The 22,047-nt window shown below is 50.2% G+C and overlaps 1 protein-coding gene across 1 annotated transcript; it reads right to left on the minus strand.

Annotated features, from left to right (window-relative positions):
* Nucleotides 1-20,389, minus strand: slco3a1a (solute carrier organic anion transporter family member 3A1a). The gene is made up of 10 exons (XM_029153811.3): nt 19,726-20,389; nt 15,771-16,227; nt 4,616-4,714; nt 4,270-4,542; nt 4,017-4,181; nt 3,719-3,917; nt 2,495-2,663; nt 2,186-2,358; nt 2,032-2,096; nt 1-1,707 (listed from the first exon to the last, which is right to left on the minus strand). Exons 1-10 carry the CDS (start codon nt 19,882-19,884, stop codon nt 1,358-1,360), a joined length of 2,109 nt encoding a protein of 702 aa, XP_029009644.1. The 5' UTR covers nt 19,885-20,389; the 3' UTR covers nt 1-1,357.
* Nucleotides 20,390-22,047: the final 1,658 nt, after the last annotated feature.

Consider the following 22,047-nt stretch of genomic DNA (forward strand, 5'->3'; position numbering starts at 1 on the left):
TTGTCTGAGTTTATTTATGAAAAAAATTTATTTCCAGAATAAAATAAATGATGTGTTGCCATACAAAAAGTGTAAGAAAAGGGACGTGAAAACCGTGACTGCAGAGAGATCAGCGCGGCCACAGGTCGTAGAAATTCAGTGTTGTTTACGTTGTCGGACCTCGCACAAGCAGCTTCCTGTAGCATTTCTGCAACCATGACCCCAAACAGGACAGATGTAGCCTCAAGATACAGACTGTGACTTGGGTTCACCCCATATACAACATACTCTGAATACTATGAACTGCCCCAAGTCTTTCGTGACGTCAGACACACACTTCTCATACAGTTAGATCAAATATAAATTTAAACCCTCTTTGCAAACACAGTCTAATAAAACATCCTGGGCCTAGTAACACAAGTATTGCTTCTGATATATTTTACTTGAACTTCAAAACACGCAAAAATATGACTGGATTTTTTTTCCTCTTTTTCACTAGAGGTGTCAGAGACAGAAGAAAATATAATTAACATTCTTATTCGAATAATCCCTCATTAGGACATATATTAGGACATATGCAGATTGAAAAGCAAACACGGAAACAACCTGCTACGATAAGACGCAGACCTGCAGCAGGACACGAGACTAGTGATGAACACATCACAGACGTGAATTGCACATTTGCACCTATGAGTCGGGACTCAAAAGTGCCGACGCTCCAGCAGCAGAACAAGGAACCAAACGGTGTGAGATGACGCGAAGTCACTGGCGTGTTCGAAGTCGCTGGACCGGATTTGCTCCTAATAGGCTGCCGTCGTAACAGCAGTCAGGTCCTTTCTGTTCTCTTCTAAAAACCACCTTCCTGCACATTGTAATACATGAACTAAAGTCTGTAAACACTTGGCAACTTTTAAATACAAAGAACCAACTGAATGGTGCTTATCATCATAGGAATCTCATTTCTGAGAGCGACAGACAGAACACACAGTGCACTGACTGACAGACACACAGCTCTGGAACCAGGCCTAAATATGGCAACTATAGTTGTAGTAGCATCAAGTCCACGCACCAATGATCCACTAGGACTGATCCAGACAGTACTGTAGAGTTCTTCTACCACCAAGTCAACACAGGAATTCACCGGCAACACTGGACAACACCTCGCTGATACGCAAATGACTAAAATGGACCCGAGAGTTTGCAGAGGATGTGGAAGGAAGTGCAGGTGAGCGCGACGCATACGTGACCGGAACGGGTCTTTAAATAGGTCGCCTTTGTCAAGAGCGTGTGTTTCATCCTTTCCAGAACAAAACTAAGTTATAAAATACTCTGCTCCGAGAATGCAAGCGTCCACGTCGTCCACTTCATGTGCCACAAACTATAAAACTGACTCCATATTTTCACAGAACTCGTGGTCCTCTAGGTTATATATGAACTTTGTCCGGTCTAGTTTCGGGCCGTCCGTGAGAGACGGGTAAAACTGACTCGGCGTCAGATTGTCCTCATGCCCTTTGATGTACTTCTTGTAGTTCCTGCGTAAGCAATACCACGTGGTGGCGTACAGCAGGAAGGCGACACCCTTGAGGATGATGGCGAGGCCCACGTAAAGATGCCTGTAGGTGACGTTGTCGTACAGCAGACAGGCGCCTTTCTCGCCGCAGTCGGAACTCCAGAAAAGGCAAGTGGAGTCGATCCCAGCACCGAAGATGAGAGGAGGAGGGATGAATCCTGCAGAGGAGGAAGACTGACTGAGTCCAAGTGATAAATTACAAATACCATCACCATTATTGCAGACGCTGTTCCCGTGCAGTTTAAACCCAAAATGCTAATTTTTAACACCTGAGAAATAAAAGCTTGTCTGAGGCTGTAACCAGTAAATCTGGGCCGATGTCAGAGTGTCAACAACACCATCCAGCTAATTCTTTAATCCACGTACGAAGGCCTAAACCTCAGACGTGTCTGGATCCACTTGCTTCTCAGGTAAATAACAACCTTAGCGCACACACACAGCCGATGAGATTAATGACGCGTCTGAATAAGATAAATTCTTACCGAGAAGTCGCAGCAGAAGAAACAAGACTCCGAGTGCGTATGATTTCAGCTCGGGGCTTACGGTCCTTCAGGAAAACGAGAGAGGGAGGGAGTTAATACCCAGCACAAATACAACCACGTGGATGAGCTTTACCACATAGACCCACAAACACACCTGATGAGGACGATGACGGAGGGCGTCTGGGCCATGGCTCCCACCAGGCTGCAGGCACAGATCATACACAGGAAGATGAGGAAAACCTCCTGGCAGCCCGGCATCGGGCACTTTCCAGGAACAGCTGTGGGAGGCGAGTTCTCCGTGGATATACAAGCACATGCTGTCAGGTTCTGTGAAAAAGAAACAGGAGAGAAACGTGTAAAAGCACAGCACAAATGAACCGAAGCAGGTAGCAGCACATCAAGCAGATCCAGAATCAGATTATACTGCGAAAATGATGATGTGTATTCATCATTGGATACTTGCCTGAGAGATGCTTGACACGGTCGTAGTGCTTCCTGTTCGGGTGCAGCCGGCGAAGCAGGCCGACAGGTAGGTGACGCCGTCGGCGCCGCAGACGGGGCTGATGGAGGAGGTGAAGCAGTTGCAGTGACTGACGCACGCAGCCTCCGGCTTCTCGCCCACCCGAAGCGTCCTGAGCAGAGACACGGCAGAGCATGAGCAACCCGGCCGGGTGCGAGCACGAAGCACATCCGTGCGAGGCTCGGGCAGCGTCGAAGGCCGACCCGCAGCCCTTCATCACTCATCAGTACTTTGGGTCTCCTGTTCACTTCCAACATCTCCATGGAAACTGAACTGCACACAAGACCTGCTCTGGAGGATGAGTTCAAGTTTCCATATAAAAAAGGAGTAAAGGCCTAAAGTTAAAGCAGGAAAACATGGATTTTACATTACACGGGTGAAGCCTTGGACTCGCGCAGAACTTCTGTTGGACAAATGTCTTCAGTCAACAGGCTGCTACACAGAAAAATGCATTTCTGAAAGCTTGAAAATGCTAAATGTGTTTTTAAATACTGAAAACATTCAAAAGCATTTTCAATGCATTCAACATTTTCAAGTGTGTGTGATCCATCTTAAAATATGAAAGCAGAAATGCAGAAAAGCGTGTTGACCAGCTGATCGATGCATAAGCGGATGAACCGCATCACAATTTAGCTCTGTAACTGTCTAATGGCTCCTGCGATCGCCTCAGTCGACTGTGGAGCGTTTCTATTCAGCGTGCGCAGCCTTGGGATCACAAGGCCCCTGTCTGAATTGAAAATCTTTTTATACGCTCAATGAGATGAAACTGAGTTATCTGAATATGAAGTCAGCCCGGTTTTCGCTGTTCACAGGCAGCGATGAAAATTTTTATTCACACCTTTGGCCTCCGGGTAAAGTGTGATTCTTGGCACAATTCTCAAAATCGCAATGCAGAATATTTACATTTTATTTGTTTATCGCTTGGACTTTAGCTTCTTCGCTAAATCATGCTTGGTTAGCTTTGACAATGGAAGCCTTGTTATAAACCAGAGAATCCAAAAGCAGGAAGTTGAACTTGACCCATGGCAGCAGCTTAGTGAGATATGAAAGGCACCTGTTTCTTATCCTGAAAGACCTTAAAAAGGGGTTCTAAACCTCTAAATACCCTCTTTAAAAATGTAGAATGTTAAAATATTAATTGTTTCTCGAGAGCATTCAATAACTTACTCGTTGCCATACGGGACCGTCACTCCGGCGACAGGACCCGTGTCGCAGCCCAGGAAGAGAAAGGAGACGTAGCAGGCGGTGGAGATCAGGTTGACCAGCATGGCCATGCGGATCGCGCCCAGCGCCGACAGGTTCAGCTTCTTCACCAGCAGGCCGCCCATGAAGATCCCCAGACAGGCGCAGGGAATGGCCGTCATACCTGAAAAGTGAAGCCGGCTTCGTCACGTCGCCGCTCGGAAGGCGTGTGAAGGCGTGTGTGTGTGTGTGGTGTGTGTGTGTGCGTGCGTGTGTGACGAACCTAACAGCTGGTTCGCCGAGGTGGTGGTGAGGTTGAACTGCTGCTCCAGATATTTCCCCAGGAACGCCGCGAAGCCGGCCACGACGGCGATCTCCATGCAGGCGGCCAGGATGATGCAGGTGAACACCGGGTTGGACAGCAGGTGCTTGGTCACCTTGGGGATCACTATTGGAACAAACGAGGAGAACCACCATCAGGCCCACTCGCCGAGGCATCGGGGCAAAAACAAAGGCGCGGGAGCTCGTCCACTCACCCCGGAGCTGCTGGCAGCAGGTGGCGCTGTTGGCAGGCTCGCGGCTGCACGCCACTCCGTTGCTGGGCTTTGGAGCCTCGCAGTCTGTATTGAGAGAGGGAGGCAGCATGACCTGCTCACTGTCTGGCCCCTCCTCCTTCGCCTTGGTGGGCAGCGACTGGGGGAAGCCGAACATCAGGAGCGCAGAGAAGAAGAGCAAGGCGCCGCACAGGAGGAAACCCGCCCACCAGGCCCCGATCCAGCGCGGGTCGTCTGGAGTGATGTTCAGCTTACCTGTGCAGAGGCACAGAAGTCAGTAAAGCACACACACACAGGATAATGCAAGACTGAATAGTAGTTGGCTCACTGGTTTCAATAAAGATCGCGTCCACGTAGAATTTAGTGCAGATGGAGCCAAGGATGAAGCCGCAGGCAGGACCGAACACCAGGGTGGAGAAGAGGATTCCTGCAAGAACAAAAAGCTATTGAATGGTTGTTTGGTTGAATGCAGGAACGGTGTTTGTGTTTACTGAACCTGAAAATCAACTCTAGTTTGAAAGATACTATAAAAATGCTTCAGGGAAATAAAGCCATGCCTGAAGAGGGTGGCATTACCTGATAAATACACACTCGCATCACAAGTTATTCTAATGTATCCTGGATTTAAATGATCTACGAAGCTGCAAATCTCAAAGAAGGGAACGTTTAACGTGGTGAAACATCGGATCAGCCGGATGGAAAACGCAAGGCGATCAGACTCTGAAGACGACACCTGACCAGCGGAAGCGTCCGCCGGTGGAGCCTGATCTGAAGTCCTCATTAGAGGCCTGTCAGCGAGCACCGTGACTCACGCCGCAGGCGCTCCACCAAGACTCAAAGCTCAATTTGGGAGACAAATTCTCTCCGTGCGTGCGCGCCCCGTGATCTCGGCTATTTTTAGGCCGCACGCGACGAGCGGCGAGAATGAAGCCGCCTCCCGCCAGCTCCTCCACCCCCCCCCGCACCTCTCCCGTCCCCTTTACGAGCCGCAGGCCGGTCCGGAGCCTGAAGCCCCGGGCCGTGGCCACTTAACGGGGAAGTGTGGAAACTGTGACTGGGTTTTGTTTGTCTCCGCTGGTGCCGTCTGCTTCCTGCCTTGACCACCCACACGGGAAGGGAGTCGACACATTCACATAACTGCAGCTCCATTCACCTCGCCGTTGATTCTTCGCATAAAGGAAGTGGCTCACAGATTCGCTAGGTGCGGCCGGCGCCTGTAATGTGCTGCGCAAAAGGACAGAGAGGTTCTGTAGCTTCGCTTTTTTTTTTTTAAACGTTCTGTTTAAACATCTTTGCGGTTAACGATCACACAGCGTGGAAGTACTGATAAGAGACACACGTGCCTGAGAGACATGGGAACTTGACAGATTTGACCTCTTCCTTCTCATACTTCTGAAGTTTTGTAATATGTAAAAACAGCTGCTTGAGGTTCATTTCCTCCTCGGGGAACTCACAACAGCGCTTTCCCCACCTCACACGTGTCGCACAGTGACAGACACAGGAACAAGGCTGCGGCAGCACACGGGGAGCGCTTACGAGGCCCCGACGAAGGCAGGCTCTCACGGAGGAGGCTGCGTTCGCCGTGTGATTAGCACATTTGCCTGCGGTGCTGCAAATGAGGCCCGTGCCCTCTCGGTTTCAAGCGTTTCCTTAGGAACCGCGTGTGTTGTTCTCTCATAGCAACAACATCACAATTGCCTTCGCCACAGGAAACCTCAGAAAGGAAATTCAGTTAGTGAAATCACCTTCCAGGCCGTGGCCGCTGGGGGGGGGGGGTAAGCGTTTCCAGAGCGGGGCGGAGCCGCCCCTCGCCGCCTTGGCGATAACGGCACGAGCCTCGCATCTGGAAGAAATCACTAATCTGAGCGAGAGACCACGCTGACTTATCAATCTGCCGCCTCTGAGCCAGAAATGGGAGGCGTGAGAGTTCCACGCTGGAGAAAACGGCCTCGTGAACGATTCCTTTGAGGGAAAGCGAGCAGCGAGTGGAGTACGACGGGATTAGCCTGAACGTATACCGGAAACCTGGAGGCCACGCTGCTTCTCTACAGCCTCCCTTCATATCCAACAGGATAGCGGCTGTAAAGTGTTGATGTGCGGCCCTTTCCGTCGAACTGATGCTGCGTAGAACCAGGTGAAATTCCTCATCGCACCGACACGAGCGGAGCAGACTGACGCGCTCCCACTATAAATAACCTTGTGGTGACCTGCTTCGTGCGACGGATGCCGCTGCTCTCAGGTCAGAAGGAAGAGGAGACTGTGCCTGCACACGCTGCTATTTGACACGTTTTCCACAACGCCATTAAACAGAAAAAGAGGACAAACCTCACCTGCGCATATTAAATCTCCATGAAGGACAATACGGAAGCGCGGCCGGGGGTCATCTCTGATACACTACGTTTTCAAACGGCCTCGAAATCCTGTTTCCCTTCCAGCGGTCTCGTTACCAGATAAGCACAAAACAAACTAATCTGCTCATGTTGTAGTTCGCCGGAGCCTTTTAGTATCCTGTGAATTATACTCTCAGGGGAGCATGTCAGATGTAATTCAATAACAAAGCTCTGCTTTAGTGTTTTTGTCTCCCACTAATTTGTTTAGAGACCCAGAGAAAAGGCTGGGAAAGCTTCTGTTCTTCCTGGGTCCCACTCAGCTCACCCTCACATCTATGAGCCACGTGTCTTATAGCTCCCTTACCATGTGCGTTGACTATACAGTCATTGCCTTTTCAGTGTCTTGCAAGTCATAGATTAGAATCTGCATTTCCTATGTGATGCTTGTGGTTCAATGTGACGTCATCCGGGCATTTTGACAGCATTTCCACAGAGCGACGTGGCCACATACTGTACTATACAGGCCTATCCCACTGAGGGGAGTGTGAAGCTGTTCACACTGATGTGGTTGGACTGCGCCGCGTCCTGCGCTCTTCACGGAATCACTCCTGAGATCAGGCGAACCTCAGGAGGAACGGTCATGGTCTGTGGAGCCAACACGAGCGTGGGGTTAATCTGAAACGCACGGGGCGACCCAAACGTCAGATACATTACGCACACGCCGCTCTCAGCTCACTTCCTGCTGCGGCCGTACAAAGGGAATTCCTTCTGCTCGTCCATTAATCCCGCTCAACTTGGATCAGTAATCCACCGAGCTAAATCGGAGTGGAGGGACGCGGCGACGTGGGAGGCCAAGCGGGCGCCTGTGCCACTTGGACCAAACGGAAAAATGAAAGTGAGCTGAATAATCACTAAAGACAGCCGTCGACTGCGTCCGCTGTGGGGCCTGAGGAGTTTATATCAGAAGGTCGGAAGGATCGATAGCAGGAGCAGTGAGAGGGCGATTAACAGGACGGAGTACCAGGAGTCAGATTTAAAGCTTGATTCAGACCGGTTGTGTTTTTAAATATCTATATTCAAATATCAGGTCTCATTTATTAGACAAGACTGAGTCTGTCTGTGAAAGTAGCAGTAGTTAAACATATGTGTGTGGATGTTAACACGCAGTATTTACCGCTAGTGATCAGCTGACCAGCACCACAGTGACAGAAGGAAGTAGTACATCATTCTGCACGAGGCTGAGTATTTTATCTGCTCGTCCAGTCTCTGCCAAGTTCTTTTTTTTGTCCTCCGAGTCCTTTTCTGTTACTTTTTTCGCTGTCACATCTGATCTGAATCTTAAAGTCATTCGTCTCCAGGCAGGCTGAGGGGAACTGACAAAATTCTTATCTTACAATTCTCAAAGACTATCCCTCCGAAGCACCACTTCCTCGTGTGTCTTCATACAATGCAACCGTCACTCAAGTCCTGCCTGTTCAACAGCAACAACACTTACTCGCGAAAAGAACAAGCTCATTGAGTCGCAAGCGAATGATTTCCTTCGACGGACCTTTCGTTCAAACATAGGCCCCGAGTGCAGTTACGTAAAATCAGACACGAGCAGCGACACAAGGTGAACCTGTCTTGTTGAGATTAATGGCCACCAAATCTCCAGTGAGCCGTAAGTAAGTGCTAACAGCATTAGACAAGGCGGACCTCACCACACCTGAGTGGCTTTTAGTGTCAATGTCAGCTTCATTTGGCAGAGGAAACATTCACACTGAAGGTGGGAAGTCATACTGGGAACATGCACCACTGTGCATATAATAAACTGAACTATCAGCATTTCTGTATCTGTTTATAAAGAATGTTTGAAGCCTAATAAGTCAGTATTACCAAACCTGGACATTTCCTGGTTTGGGCTAGAAATGACGGAAACAAAAGAGTTCCTAGTAACTGGTGATTGACCATTGATGATGTACTGTCACAGCTCTATTAATGGGTGAGGGAAATATGAGTGTTGCTTTACTGGTCGGCTGCACCTATATTAACACTGTTGACTCCACACATCCATGACCTAAATACCAAGGCAAAGCTTAAAGTAGGCTGACATTCAAATGCCATTACATCAGGATCATCCTGCTTTTACTTCCGCCTGCGTCCAAACCTCTACATTTTATAACCAACACCCTCACACAGATACCGGGCCTCGGTCTGGCATCATCTAGCTGACTCCCAGCCTGCACTGGACCAGACGCGTGTGGAAGCGGTTGCTAAAGAGCTGATGTAAAGCTCGGCCCCGTGACCCAGAGAACGTGCCCTGGTGTTAACGCGGAGCAACATCCATGCTGCAGCTTTTTAACAACTCTCCGTCCTTCCACGCTTTGTCACCTTAAGTCAGGCTCTGCTTCGAACTCAGCCGTCGAGAGGTCGCGACCTAGAATCAGGGGTCAGCGTCAGGCATCAGTGGAGGCCTCAGCAGCTCTCAACAAAACCCTGACATACGAGTCTAGACAACTGAAAACGCAACACCAGCAGTCGACTCACACTGTGCTCACTCCACAGTGTTTTACACAGCCATCTGTCTGACATCATAAAGTGACTTTGCTGAAAAATTATATTTAGCACAAGTGCAGTGTAACGGAATAAACAAGATATTTAAACATGTCAATATAGGCTAATATTTTATAATCTAACAAATAAAAAGCATATATAATATAATCTATACTGCTAATTAAGATTGGTTTTATAAAACAATTTTCCGAAAGGCCTCTGTTCAGTTTTATAATTCCAAAGCTGTGAGAGCCACGTGTCTCTGTAAGACAATAGAGAGGAAATCCAAGGAAAACGCTCTTATCAAGTGAGTCACAAGGCAGAGCTCAAACACTGAAGGCCTGTCATGAAAAATAAATGCTTTCCAACCAAACCAACCCCAAGTCTCATCCACCCATGTAACATTATGTAAGACAGAGTGAAGCCATTATATTAGACAGGCTCACTGAGGGTGCTCACATCCTGTTTGCCTCCTTGCAGATAAATACTAGATGTTGATAAAGGCAACATCAACAAATGAATGCAAAGGGAAATTAAAAAAGGAAATGATTCTTTGAGATGCCTTCATTACTTTAGCCTAGCCCTATAAAATAACAAGACAAACTGGCCACATGGAGGACGAATGACCCACTGGATATTTTTGCTCTATATTACGCAGACTGTAGCACCTTCCCACACCAATACTAACTATTTAGTTTATTTACCCACTAAAGCAAGGTGCAAACACACTAATCGCCGAATCTCTGCCTCTAATCAGTTTCTCCTTTTACCTCGGGGTTCAGTGGACTTAGGCTGCTTTAACCTGACGTGCAGTAATTTAATCTTTGAGTCCAATTAACCTTGTGTCACGGTCCAGCAATTCCAGGAAGCAGTAACAGCCTCCATTAACCTAAAGGACATCAGCATCAGTTTGCGATGACAGGAGTTCACCGCATCCTACAGGTCTAAACACACGCCGGAGGTCATGTTCACCAACAGGACAGTAAAGTGCATGTGTCATAATAAAATACTAATCGCTTTCTGATATTATTCTCAGAAACCCTTGGCTACTGTTGCTGTAAGAATAGTGCTTTCTTTGCTCCACAATGTGACGCTAGAAGCTGAGAGGAGCCGACCAGGCTGCCAGACACCAGGTCCGCAAAGAAAAGGCAGACGTGCCCCACACAGCCTTCATTGTTGGGCGATGGGGCCGTGGGGCGACGGCGTGGAGGAGAAAGGGCACGCGTCCAGGGTGCATGCGTGTCCTCGCTGGAGTGCTGCAGCTGCTCTATTGACGACGAGGAGCACGGAGCGGTTTGGGACCGGCCGCCAGCAGCTGGGAGCAGCTTCTTCGGCAGGTGGCTTGGCCTAATTACCAGGACAGAGGTGCCAGCGGCTCGTTTCCTGTTCCTCCAGTAGCATGGGAGAAGCTGGCTCCAGTTGTGCAAGGAGGGAGAAGCAAAGGGGCCGGAAGGCCAGAGTTATTGAGTGAATCAGATTGTTGTAGTTAGAGGTTATGTTCAGTCTAAGAGGTCAAGGACAGTCAACCACAGCTAAAATGACAATGATATTTATTGCCCTGCAGATTGTTTATATAACAAAGCATAAATAAATCCAGATTTTCAACAGCCCAGTGGCAGAAAATACAGCAGCGCTGTCTTATCTGCTGTCAAATCACACAGATGGGTTAAGATAAAGCAGCGAGGAACAGTCACACATGTTTTCCCACTGAGCACTAGAGGCTGGCTCAATCAGTTAATTATAACTACTGCCCATCCATTGATCAGAGTCCATTTAATTAGGCGCCGTTATCCGGCGCTCGCCACCTTCAGCGATATGGGGATTAAGTGCTGAACATGCTTGGGAGTAATCCTAGGAGCCCACAGAGCGACCACTTACACATCGCTCAATCAATGAGGCTTTGGATTTCTGCTAAAGCCACTAGCGCCGCTTGAATCTGTGCTTCCTCGTCAGGTCTTGCCGCGCGCTTAACCCCTCACTTTTTGGAACCGACGAGAGTCTGCGTCTCCACCCATGTGCAGATCAGACAGCGTTCCACAGCTGCTTCCTCCACAGCACAGGAGGACGGGGCACCTCCCCGAACAGCGGCTGGATCCAGCGGCCGGCCGTGCGTTTATGATTCATCGCCTCCCACCTCTTATCCTCGGGCTCCTCCCACAACCAATGTCCAAAAATCCCCCTTTTTAATCAGCAGAGACGGAGCTTGACCCAGATTGCCACGAGAAGGCTGCATGGTGGCATGGTGAGGTTTACTGAGGCCAAAAGGATTCGCGTCGACTAGGAAAACGTGCCACTACCGTATTCAGGGCAAAATGGTGAGCGTGACGACTTCCTGCAGACCCCAGAGCTGCAGATTGTGATCGACGGACAAAAAGGAAGCTGCTCGTTGCAGTGGCCAGGAGCTTTAGCATACAGCTCTGCAGGCGCCGGTGAAGCAGCCTCGGGGTCTCACACTGCATCTGTCATCAAACACTGATCCCTTTCACACTGAGGTCTGACCTATTTACTGGCATCCAAAGTCAAGCTTTCTCGGTTCCCCCGGTGGTCGAAACGAGAGGCGGGTTCTGATGAGCCTCCGCAGGTCGACTCAGGACAGGCCAGTACCGGTTGTAAATTAGCTCTAAGCAAGCGAAGGCCTGAAACGTCCAACGCTCCAGCTAACTCCATAGTTGTCATGGCAACCATCAGTCACACCTGCTGACCTTGCCACATTAAGAAGCTTAGCTCTGCTACACTGAGGTTTTATGATATTCTGCACAAAAGGTTTGAAATCTTTCAAATAAATAAATAAATATGGGAACAACAATGTCAGAATGAATAAATGAATGAATGAAAGAAGTTCTAGGAATAATATTTGCTTTGTGGATATAAAAGATGAAACCTGACTTGTGTCTGAGATGATTTCCTTTACAATGCCAATGGGGGGTGGGGTGGGGGGATTTAGTGAAACCTGTGAGTGAGCCAGGCATCTGCACAACCCGTAGCTAAACACACACTGCAATAATTATGGTGCTTCTGTAATTGTAATAGTCTGCAACACCCGCAGATTAACCGAGGGTGATTCACTTCAGATGACGCGTCCTCCTGAGGTCACAGCGTGGCCTGATGCACAGCAGAGCTGTGGCCAGGAGGCCCGTCCACACCCATCTGACACCCGGCATCATCCCATTAGCACAGCCGCCCATGCTACGCGTAAACAAACAGCTCGTCGAGCATTGAATAATTTGCCTCCGTATGTTTTTGTGCGCCTGACAAATTACCTTATTAGACTGAAGGAAAGTGAGGCTAACTCGTATCGTATCGACGCCCTCCGCTCGACTTTAATGAAACTTTTACTTGAGGCGCTCGCTAATCAATCACTGGGGTTTTCCCATTTTCCAGTGTCCAGGCTCCCTCTGCTCAGCATCAGGCCAGCTCGCTTCCCTTCTGACTCCTTCGCATGATGCGATACTGTGCATCTGGGGATAATGACTGATTAGCGTTGAGACGGCAGCAGCATGTTGTTGACCCGTCGGATCCAGGATAATCTCTTGTTGAGTGCCCTCTCTACCCCCCGGCGCCAGACTCAAAGTAAGTGAGAAGAAGCCGCTGCATGTGGGCCCGTGGTACCGCCCGGGTGCTCGTGCGTTAGAAAGCGTACAGGCTTGAGGACGGGCCCTGAGGACGGGCCCATGCGGCTGATTAAAGGCGACGCTGAGGAGCAGCTGCCTGATGAACGTTTCTTGCGACGCCGTTTATCATCTTGAGATAAAACAAACGGGTGTTGCTAGGCAAGCCCAGCGTGCAGCTTATGGCAGGGACGGAAAAACCCATTTGGAGTGTAATCCTTCAAGATGACATTAACATGCGCTGAGTTTAAGTAGCTTATATAAACGCCTTACTGCAGCAACTATTTGGAGTCGGAGCATTTTAGCAGTGCTGTTGACAAGGCTGCTCAAGGCCTTCACTTCCGTGCACGGCGACACACCTGAAGCCAGACGCATCCACACACACACGTCGGAAAAGGCTGAAATGATGCAATTTATGATGTGATAAACTGCATCCTGGGAAAAATTCAGACAGACCTTGTGTTGAGCTTAGGCCTGGAAATAAAATGTAAATGAGCAGGAGCACATAAAGATAAGAGAAGCAAATGATTGTGTACTTTGCTCGCTCAGTCAGAGACAGTTATGGTGTCTCAGACCACAGCGTAATGAGATGATCTTTGTGTTTCCCCACAGCTCGTCTCTCATTTCCACTTTGATTGGCAAATCCGCAGAGGGACGCTTCAAAGTCCCAACCCTGCGGATCGTCAGAGGCCGTAACGTCTGACTGACATTGTTTAAAAGCTTCTGAAACCCAGACAGGCAGCTAGGTGGAGACGGTGCAGCGCTTCACTCAGCTCTGAACCGCTCTCTTTGTGTTCAGTACAGTATTTATGCAGTCGGAGCGAGGGGTGGTGGGGGGTGGTGGAGTCCTGTGGGAAGAGCCAGAATTAGCCGTGCATAGTGAAAGGTCATAGAGCAGTGGGAATGGAGATCCTGTTGACGCAATCTGTTCAATGATATTTATTTCCTTTGGCCAGAAAGCGAGTGGTAAACACGCCAAAACAACAGGACCCCCATAAATCACACGTGTTTACATCCAACTTTTACGGCAGCCACGGCGGCTTTCAGACCGGTTCCCTGACAAGACTGAATTGTTTCCTTTTAAAGAAAAAGTCGCAGGACAGGCTCTTGAGGAATGCTAACAATGCCGGTGAATCCGGAAACGGAGCGCTCTCGCGTGTGTTTTACAGGTGTTTGGAAAGCGGGAGGCCAAGGCAAGGCGGAGGTACAGGAGTTGTTTTTCCACAGGCCTGTGTGGTATGCATGTGTGCCCCGGCCCACTCGGGCCCACCTCACGGCTGACTGGCTGGCATTCCTGAAGTGCTCTGTAATTATGGCTCAGCTCTAGGCCTCTCCGCTCTGCTGTTGAGCAGGGCGAGTCCCGCCTCGGCCCGAGGCACAGGCTCTTCACCTGTCCTTTTAACACAGAGTTTCACTTCTACAATAGCTCATCGCTGGGTGGAAATGCAAGCTGACGGCAGTGACGGGCAGCAGGCAGAGTGCGTGGCAAACTGCACATATAGTATAGACAGGCTTATATTCTAGCAGTGGGAGCAGGAGAGTGACGTGTCCACAAAAACCACATCTGTCTGCAGCTGTTAGATATGCATCAGGTTCCAGTCTCAGTTTCAAAAGGCTTTTTACAGCTACTGCAAACTTCTGGAGTTCCCCTAAACCCTTCACAAGACAAACGGACCTGAGAGAAATGATGAACGAGTTCACTTTCATGCTGAAGGAAAATCTATAAAAAGAACAACATCCATCTTATTTAAAATGAGATCATCTTATGTTGCTGTCATGGGACTCATGGGACTTAGTCGTGTGTTTACAGAGAAACAAGCCTACGGGAAATAAACTAATATTTGTTTCTCACCACAACATTATTGTGAACTTGTTGACGCAAACCAATAAATAATCCCAATTCATTGTCACTATGCGAAAAGAAATGTGCAAGAGTTTGAGACAATCTGCTTCATTCATGCAGCTGGGGGCACATGACATGCCAGCAGCAGAAGGATTAGGACAATCAGCTGAGTGTGACTCAATAGCACATTGTTCCTTGCTACTCACCTCCCTGCAGCTCACTGGCAGAGGACGGAACCAAGTCCCTCCCTCCGTCCTGAGCCAAACCTCAATTACTTGCAGGCCACTTTCCACTGTAAAGTGCTAACAAGACTACATTTTAGGGTCCTTACTGCCCTGGTGTGTGTGTGTGTGTGTGTGTGTGTGTGTGTGTGTGTGTGTGTCAGCCTGGAGCTCATCCTCCATTTAGACAGCCATTGTGTGCGTCACACCGCAAACAAGCAACACCCTTTATGAAGAAACATCTCATCCGCTTCGTCAGAAGCTGATGCAGCAGTGAGAAAGAAAAAATTCCAGACAAGTCACAGTCAAAACAAAGACGCGTGGTATTATAGGGATTTGTGGCTGCGCTTTGCAGGTAACGTGTCTTCTCTGAGGATCAGCAATCCGTCTGAGCAATTACCACACAAACAGTATGTGTGTAACAATATGTAGAACGAATGGTACATCTCAGTGTGCAGTTCCTCCTGTCATCAGCAGCAGCATATAGAAAAAGTTAAGTTTAAATCCTGCATGGCTTAATGAGGAAAAGCATTGGTGCTCCTCTCTTTGTACCAAAATAGCACATCTCACAGCAAATACCATCCTAAACAGCCACTTCTGCTCGGGAAGGCACCTTCTAAACGCCACATCAGCAGCATCTCGCATTAGAGAGGCGACTGAAAGAAGCATCAGCCGTCTCTGGCCTCCCGCCTCGTAAACGGCTTTAATGGAGATTAAAAAGCTACGAGTTGCTCACCTGACGCTCAATGCGAACAGGCTGGGGGTTCGTAGCTGACCAGCACAATATAGCTACTGCGTTGACTCACCCATTTAAACATCGCAGCTGAAGGCGATGGACGAATATGCTTGAGATTGGATTTTTGGTGCATTATTTTTAATTGCCTAATCTCCAGTGGGGGAGTCATTTGTTATGTGGAGCAGCGGTTCTCTCGCGCACACCTACACTCACCTATATAGAGAGAGGAGTCTTTCTTCTTCACGTGGTCATCGATATAGGACACCCCGAGAGGCTGCACCGGCGTGGCCCCGATGCCCAGCAGGACCTGGGCTCCGATCAGCAGCAGGTACATCATGTTGGTGTTGGCCCTGTTGGCGCACACATTGTCCTCAGCCCGCTGGGCCTCCAGGCTGCTGGTGTTGGAGCAGACGTCGCGGCCGACGTCGGTCCTCCACAGCTCGTCGAACTCGTACTGATTGGTCAGGAACTCCGGGAGAGCGGAGAGGAGGGCGCCGAGCGCCATGACGATGCCCCCGCAGCCTATCAGGCGCGGCCGATGCGCCTTGGCCCCGAAGTAGCTGACGAACAGGATCAGCGCCAGGTTGCCGATCTCGAAGCTGCTGGCGATCACGCCGACGTCGGCGCTCTGCAGGTTGAAGCGCCTCTCCAGGGTCGTCAGCACACTCACCTGAGATTAAAAAAAACAGAATTCAGCATGTGGGACTCAATACAGCATTTGTTATGACTGTCACATTAACTGTAACCGATCGCAGGTTGGTCCGTTTGATTAGCTGAGCAAAGCAACTCCCGCTCCCGAGGCTTTAGTTCCAGCTTCTCGCTCTTTCACCAGCTCTCATCGCGACAAAAGTCAGAACCTTCCAGCAGCTTCCAGCGCGGGCGGACGCAGCAGAACGGTCCGACGCGACTCAGAGGTCACACATCCAGACAATGAGCGCGCTTAGCGTTCAGGGAGCGCGGCCTAATCCGCGATGCTGGACAGCAGAGTCAGGCCGCGGTGCAGGGCCGTCTCAGCGCAGCGGGGACCAGGTTAAAGGACGATGACGCTATTTTCAGTCGGTCCCAATCTGCCCTCGCCACGGCATCACTGCTTTCCATTTCCCAGCTCGTTCACTTAAGAGAGCTTTGATTGCGCTCTAAAAAAAGAAACCGCCAAACTCAAACATGCCGTTTTTTAAGGGGTGACGGCGCCGCGGGCAGTTCTACTGCGGGGGCATTCACCCATCAGACGCTCAGCACTGCAGTACTTTGGGACTATAAATAATTACTGTACATAACATTAGTGTAAGATTAATTTATAACAATGATATTTTAAGTTAGAATCAGTAAATTATAGAAGAAAAAATTAGCCTTTAGGTTAAGAAATACAAACGTATACAACACAACTAACTATAAATACAAACTAATAAAATAAATAACATTCCACCATTACTGTATTTGCAACTTCATTTTCCCCTTTGAGACAGGGTTGGATGGAGGTGAACAGAGTGATGCTGAGCTAAATGCTATGCAGCCTCTGGTCCCTCAGCGAGGTTCAAACATTCCTTTGTCTTTTGGGCCTCGGGACCGACAGCGGGCCACGGCAGCAGCTGCTCTCCACACATCGCAGTGCATCCTGCAGCGCACGCGGGGCGACGGCAGCGTGCGGTATGCGTTCGGCGGGTGGGAAACTCCAGCGTGAGTCACGACACCAGTGCTGCCGGGGCGTCTGGTACTTAACAATGCTAACGCACTGGCCGGGCCTCATTCACGGCCCCACGACACCGTAGCTCTACACACACACACGGTGGGAGAGAGGAGGCATCGCCCCATCCAGACGCTCCAGATCCTGTGACTGACAGCTTGAGCTGAGCTCTCGTCTCCAGGTTCGACGTGTTTGTTTCGCTTCCACTCCGACTTCAACGGGCGGCCTTCCAGCAGGATTAGAGCCAGGATACATTACACACGGGGGGGACCTGCTGCAGTGCACGCCGCTGTATCACGGCCACGTTTAGTCTGGATTACAGTCTCGACGGAACAAACCTCGTCAAGCTGTGACATCCCATCATCTAACAGTGGAACCAGCCTCGTCTGAGGCGAGAGGCTCCCGACTCCCAGGGAGTCTGTATTATCAGCAGGCGTCACTTCAGCACATTAGGCTTCAGCGCCGATGTTTGTGACGCGGCAGCTGTTTGGAACCGACGCATCCGATACTTACAGGTCCATTTCTCTGCGTTTTATGAGGTGTGAGGCGGAAAAGAAGGGCTGAAGTGTAAACTCTTCTGAATGAGCTACTGACACGTTTAGATTTGTTTTAGTATCTGTGTATCTCCGGGCCTTTTCAATAAACACATGCTGTAATCAGGCATGGTGGTAAATACTGGGTCAATTATGATAGACCTGAGGCTCACACACCAATAAATTAATAATAAATGAAATGTGCGATGCAAAGCAGCTGTTGACACTGTTCACGGCTCAGCTGAGACTCCGGGTTTTTCTCCCGGACGCCGACACTCGTCCGATTTAGTGCGACCACTGCTTGACAGGTCTGCTCAGCTGAGACGAGCGCGGTTCAGGTTCAGGTGCTCGTTGCGTTTCGCAGCTTGAAGTCTGAAGTGTCAGAGTGGGTTTACGTCGGGGCGACGCCGCCGTGGCCGACGGAGCTCAGGACCCGGGTTCTGTAATGTGTTTACACAACAGGAACACATCCTGCACCGTAGGTCACGAGGGCTCATAAGAATAAAATAACACTGGTGAAAAAGAAAAAGAACATATTTTCCATTCTTAATTAATATTAATACATTAATATAAAACATAAAGCTAGTGATCACACTAAACCCACCCAGACCCAGTGGCTCGTGTGAAAAAAACGTGTGAATTACCTACAGGGCAGTACAAATATTGAATTATGGAGAACTGAGAAAAAACCCGCAATGCATCCGGAAACAATGGTGACACACTCAGACGAGTACTTCTGTGGTATTTGCCTGCATGGGCTTCTTGTTCCGGTACAGTGAGGCTAAACCAGGACGCAGCGCGTTGTTAAGTGTCTTGCACTATAAGCAGCTCAGAAAGAGAAGGAGACTTGAGTTTTGCCCCTTCGCCGCCAGCTCTTAAGCCCCATCATCCGATCACCGGCGCCAGGTGAGCGGCGCTCCCCCACAAACTGTCATTGAAGCAGGCGCCATGTAAAATAAGGCTCCATGTAAATGAGCTCTGTTGTGCGGACAGATACGAGCATGTCGCCCAGCCTGTGTTTGTGCAGGACGCCAACTGAAGCGGCAGCCTCATTGTTCAGGCTGTTTGAACAGGTGTCCACGGGCTGAAATGCCATTAAAAAAAAAAAAAAAAAAAAAAAAAAAAAAAAGCAGAACTGTTCTGTTGGTTCCGTCAGAAACTAAACCGAGAGGGAGCCTGAGCGCGAGTGGCTGCCACTGGACGCCTGATGCTCAGCAGGTCCACAAACACGCGAGATAAGATGTTCCACTCCAAATATGGCCAAGGCATTTGGGGTCCAGGCTGATAATTGCCCCCGGGCTGGGAAAAGCGGGGTAATTCCTGGAGAATAAACATTGCTCGTTTCAAAACTAAACGTTCACAGCGTCGCCAGAGGCTGCGGGGCTCCTCTGGGACGCGCTGAGGAGTTTCTGGGTGGCACCTCAGGGAGCTGCGGCCCAAAAATCCACATCGCAGCCGCTGCTCTCGCTCAGCCTCGTCACGTGATCTCATTCGCTTAGAAAAACACGCTTAAAGCTTATTTGTCATTCCAGTTTGGTTTGTTATCTTTAGGAGTGATAATAAAAGTGAAAGAACGAGTTGAACGAAAACTTAAGGGAACCGGAGGGAGGGAGGGGGGGGGGGGGGGGGGCTCGACCTTGAACGACATTTTCAGTGAAATCAGCCAATTATTCTAATAAGATGCCGACCGAGCTTTGAGGTCAGACTCTGGACGCCGCTGCGCGAGCCCAACGAGAGTAGTGGAACTAAATTAGACGTGATGTCACACAGACTTTCACGGTGAAAAGACAACGAGGGACGATCTGTTTTGTTTCACGTAGTTGCTGCGCGTGCTTTAACCCTTGACACGCGGGGCGGCACAAACGCAGCGTGCGGAGCCCCGAGCCGGGCAGCACGAGGCTGAACGTGACGGTCCCCCACTCCCCGACGCACGCGGCGCCCCCCCACTCACCAGGTACGCTCCCACGGTGCCCTGCGCCAGCATGAGGGCGCATTCCGATATCAGGAATATCTTGATATTTGAGAAGCACGAGGAGTTTTTGCGGAGGCCGTCTCCTTCCAGCATGTCCCCGCCGCTCCGGTCCGAGTCCCGCTGCTTCTTCACCTGCATCCTCGCGTCACACGCGCGCGCGAGGCAGAGCCAACAGTAGGACGGCGGCGGGAGCACTCTGACGGGTTCCGTGTTGCGCGTCGCCCTCCAGGCTACATCCGCGGGGTCGCTCCCGGTCGCTCGGCGTCTCGGTTGAAAACAAATTGCTCTCCGTCGCGCGACATGCTACACGACGCGCATCCAAACTCCTCGTCCGCGTCCGGAACGCGGGCTCCTCATCGACGCGCGGGGACGTGCGAACTCCCAGAAGGTGTTCGCGAAGGCACGGGTGAGCCACGGGCGGACGCGGCTCCGTCAGCTCGCATGTTTCCGTCGCGGCGTTTGTGCGGGTTCGAGCTGCAGCTGCGGGTTCGGGTCGCGCTCTTCTTCTTCTTCGTCTCCTCTAAGTCCCGCTGCCGCTCCGGGCCGTCATCGTCCTTTGACTGCGCTCTGCCTCTGCGCTTCCACCCCGTCCGCCTGTGCCGCGCCGTCCCCGCCTCCGTGGCGCACGCGCGGCCCTAGAGGCGCTGTGTGGCAGCTTCACGAGACCGGCTCGTAAAATCACTACCGTGGTCCCGCGGGGCTCCACGGCGCCAAAGTGATCTGCGCTTGTCTGATCTGTAATTTGCCTTCATGACGCTTCCAGGAATCAGTGGCTCTGAGGGTTTAGATTTAACTGAAGCCAGAAACTAGTTGATCTAATAAGAATTCCCCCTAAAATATACTTAGATAATGACAAATGTTTTCATTACTGTACTTGGGTGAATCTAAGCAGCACTGAATACAATGAACAGCTTTTTATTGAATAATAGAATAATTTCACTATTGTGAAAAAATCACTATTGAGTGTATGTGTGCCTGATTTTGCTTTAAAATCATGTAACCAAGTTACAGAACCCCCCACTGTTGTTTCCACGCGTCAGTTTTGCGCGTATTATCAAATAATATTGATTTTCCGAGCTTTACGTGCTGCTGCTGGACAGAGGGTCGCGTGCGTCACAGCACAGTGGCGGTGACGCAACGCGGTCGCGTAATGTGATGACGACACGTACAGGACCTCAACCCAGTGGTGAAGAAATGCCGTGTGACGTCTTGGAGGTTTTGCTCAGGCTGGAAACGGCAGCGCGGGAGGTGAGCTGCTAATTAAGCTGTCGGTCCATCGCAGGCCTCGTACGTAGACAGACAATCGGCCACTCTCGCACTCACGCCTACTGTTCGGGTAATTTAGCGTCTGCAATCAAAGTTTCGCAAGGTTTTGCTCCTTTCCTTTCTGGTAAAACACAAAACCTGGGTGTCGGTGTCAACAATAGCGCCAACACAAACGTTTAGGGAGCGTGAACGTCGTTATTGCGCTGCGATTTTTATCACCGCCATCATCTGACCTGCTGCTGCCAAGAACCTGAAACTGACTCAGCGTCAGTTTGTCCGTCTCACTTCCCTAGAACCGTTCCCCAGCGAACGCTATAAATGATCGCCGTCGTTTGTAGCGGCGCAGTGATTCAGCACTGCGGCCCCCTCACTCCCCGGCCGCCGCTGGCAGGCGCCCAATGCGAAGCGCTCATCAATCGGAGACGCTCCCTCGCTGGCGACCGGCTCACTCCCACGCGCAGATCCGTCCCGCACTCCCCCACGTCGCCTCCCACGTCCAGCCTGTCAGCAAACGCCAGGCGTAGACTGTCGGCGACGGCCCCACAGGACGGATGCGTGCCAGTGTTAGGGTCCCTCCGTGAGGTAAAACACCGGGAGCGGCATGTAAATATTAGAAGCCAGACGAACGGCTGTGAGAAATGTAAATGTGAATCCGCTGTAACACCGCTTGGCCTGAAACCCGAACAGCTGCAGCAGCTGTTGTCTTCAGATCACTGGCAGCGGCTCCAGTGAATGATGACGGACACCTGAAAAATGCAGAGCATCCTGCATTCACGTGTAACAAAGTGAGAGAAGAAAACAATATTACAGGAAAGTTCATTACTTTTATTTATCTATTTACACCTTTGTGTAGTTAATTGGATTGAAGCCAGTCACCATCAAACCGTCTCTAAATCTTGATCGGATCTGTGATTATCATCAAGTGCCGAAACAAAACAACGGCGTGCAACAGTGCAGCGGCGACGGTTTAACGGGCGTCAAAGCGCAACTGACGGCTGCGTTTAACACGCGGCAGCAGGTGAGCTGAGGCCGAGG

This window comes from Betta splendens, chromosome 6 (genome assembly GCF_900634795.4).
Source record: "Betta splendens chromosome 6, fBetSpl5.4, whole genome shotgun sequence".
NCBI lineage: Eukaryota > Metazoa > Chordata > Actinopteri > Anabantiformes > Osphronemidae > Betta > Betta splendens.

Bases quoted from the DNA above. Each gene is read 5' to 3' on its own strand.
- slco3a1a (XM_029153811.3), bottom strand. From the start codon at position 19,884: ATGCAGGTGAAGAAGCAGCGGGACTCGGACCGGAGCGGCGGGGACATG. The intron at 4,715-15,770 runs GTGAGTGTAGGT...TTGTTCTTGCAG, and splicing joins AGACTCCTCTCTCTATATAG to GAATCCTCTTCTCCACCCTG. The intron at 2,664-3,718 runs GTAAGTTATTGA...GTCTCTGCTCAG, and splicing joins ACGGTCCCGTATGGCAACGA to GACGCTTCGGGTGGGCGAGA.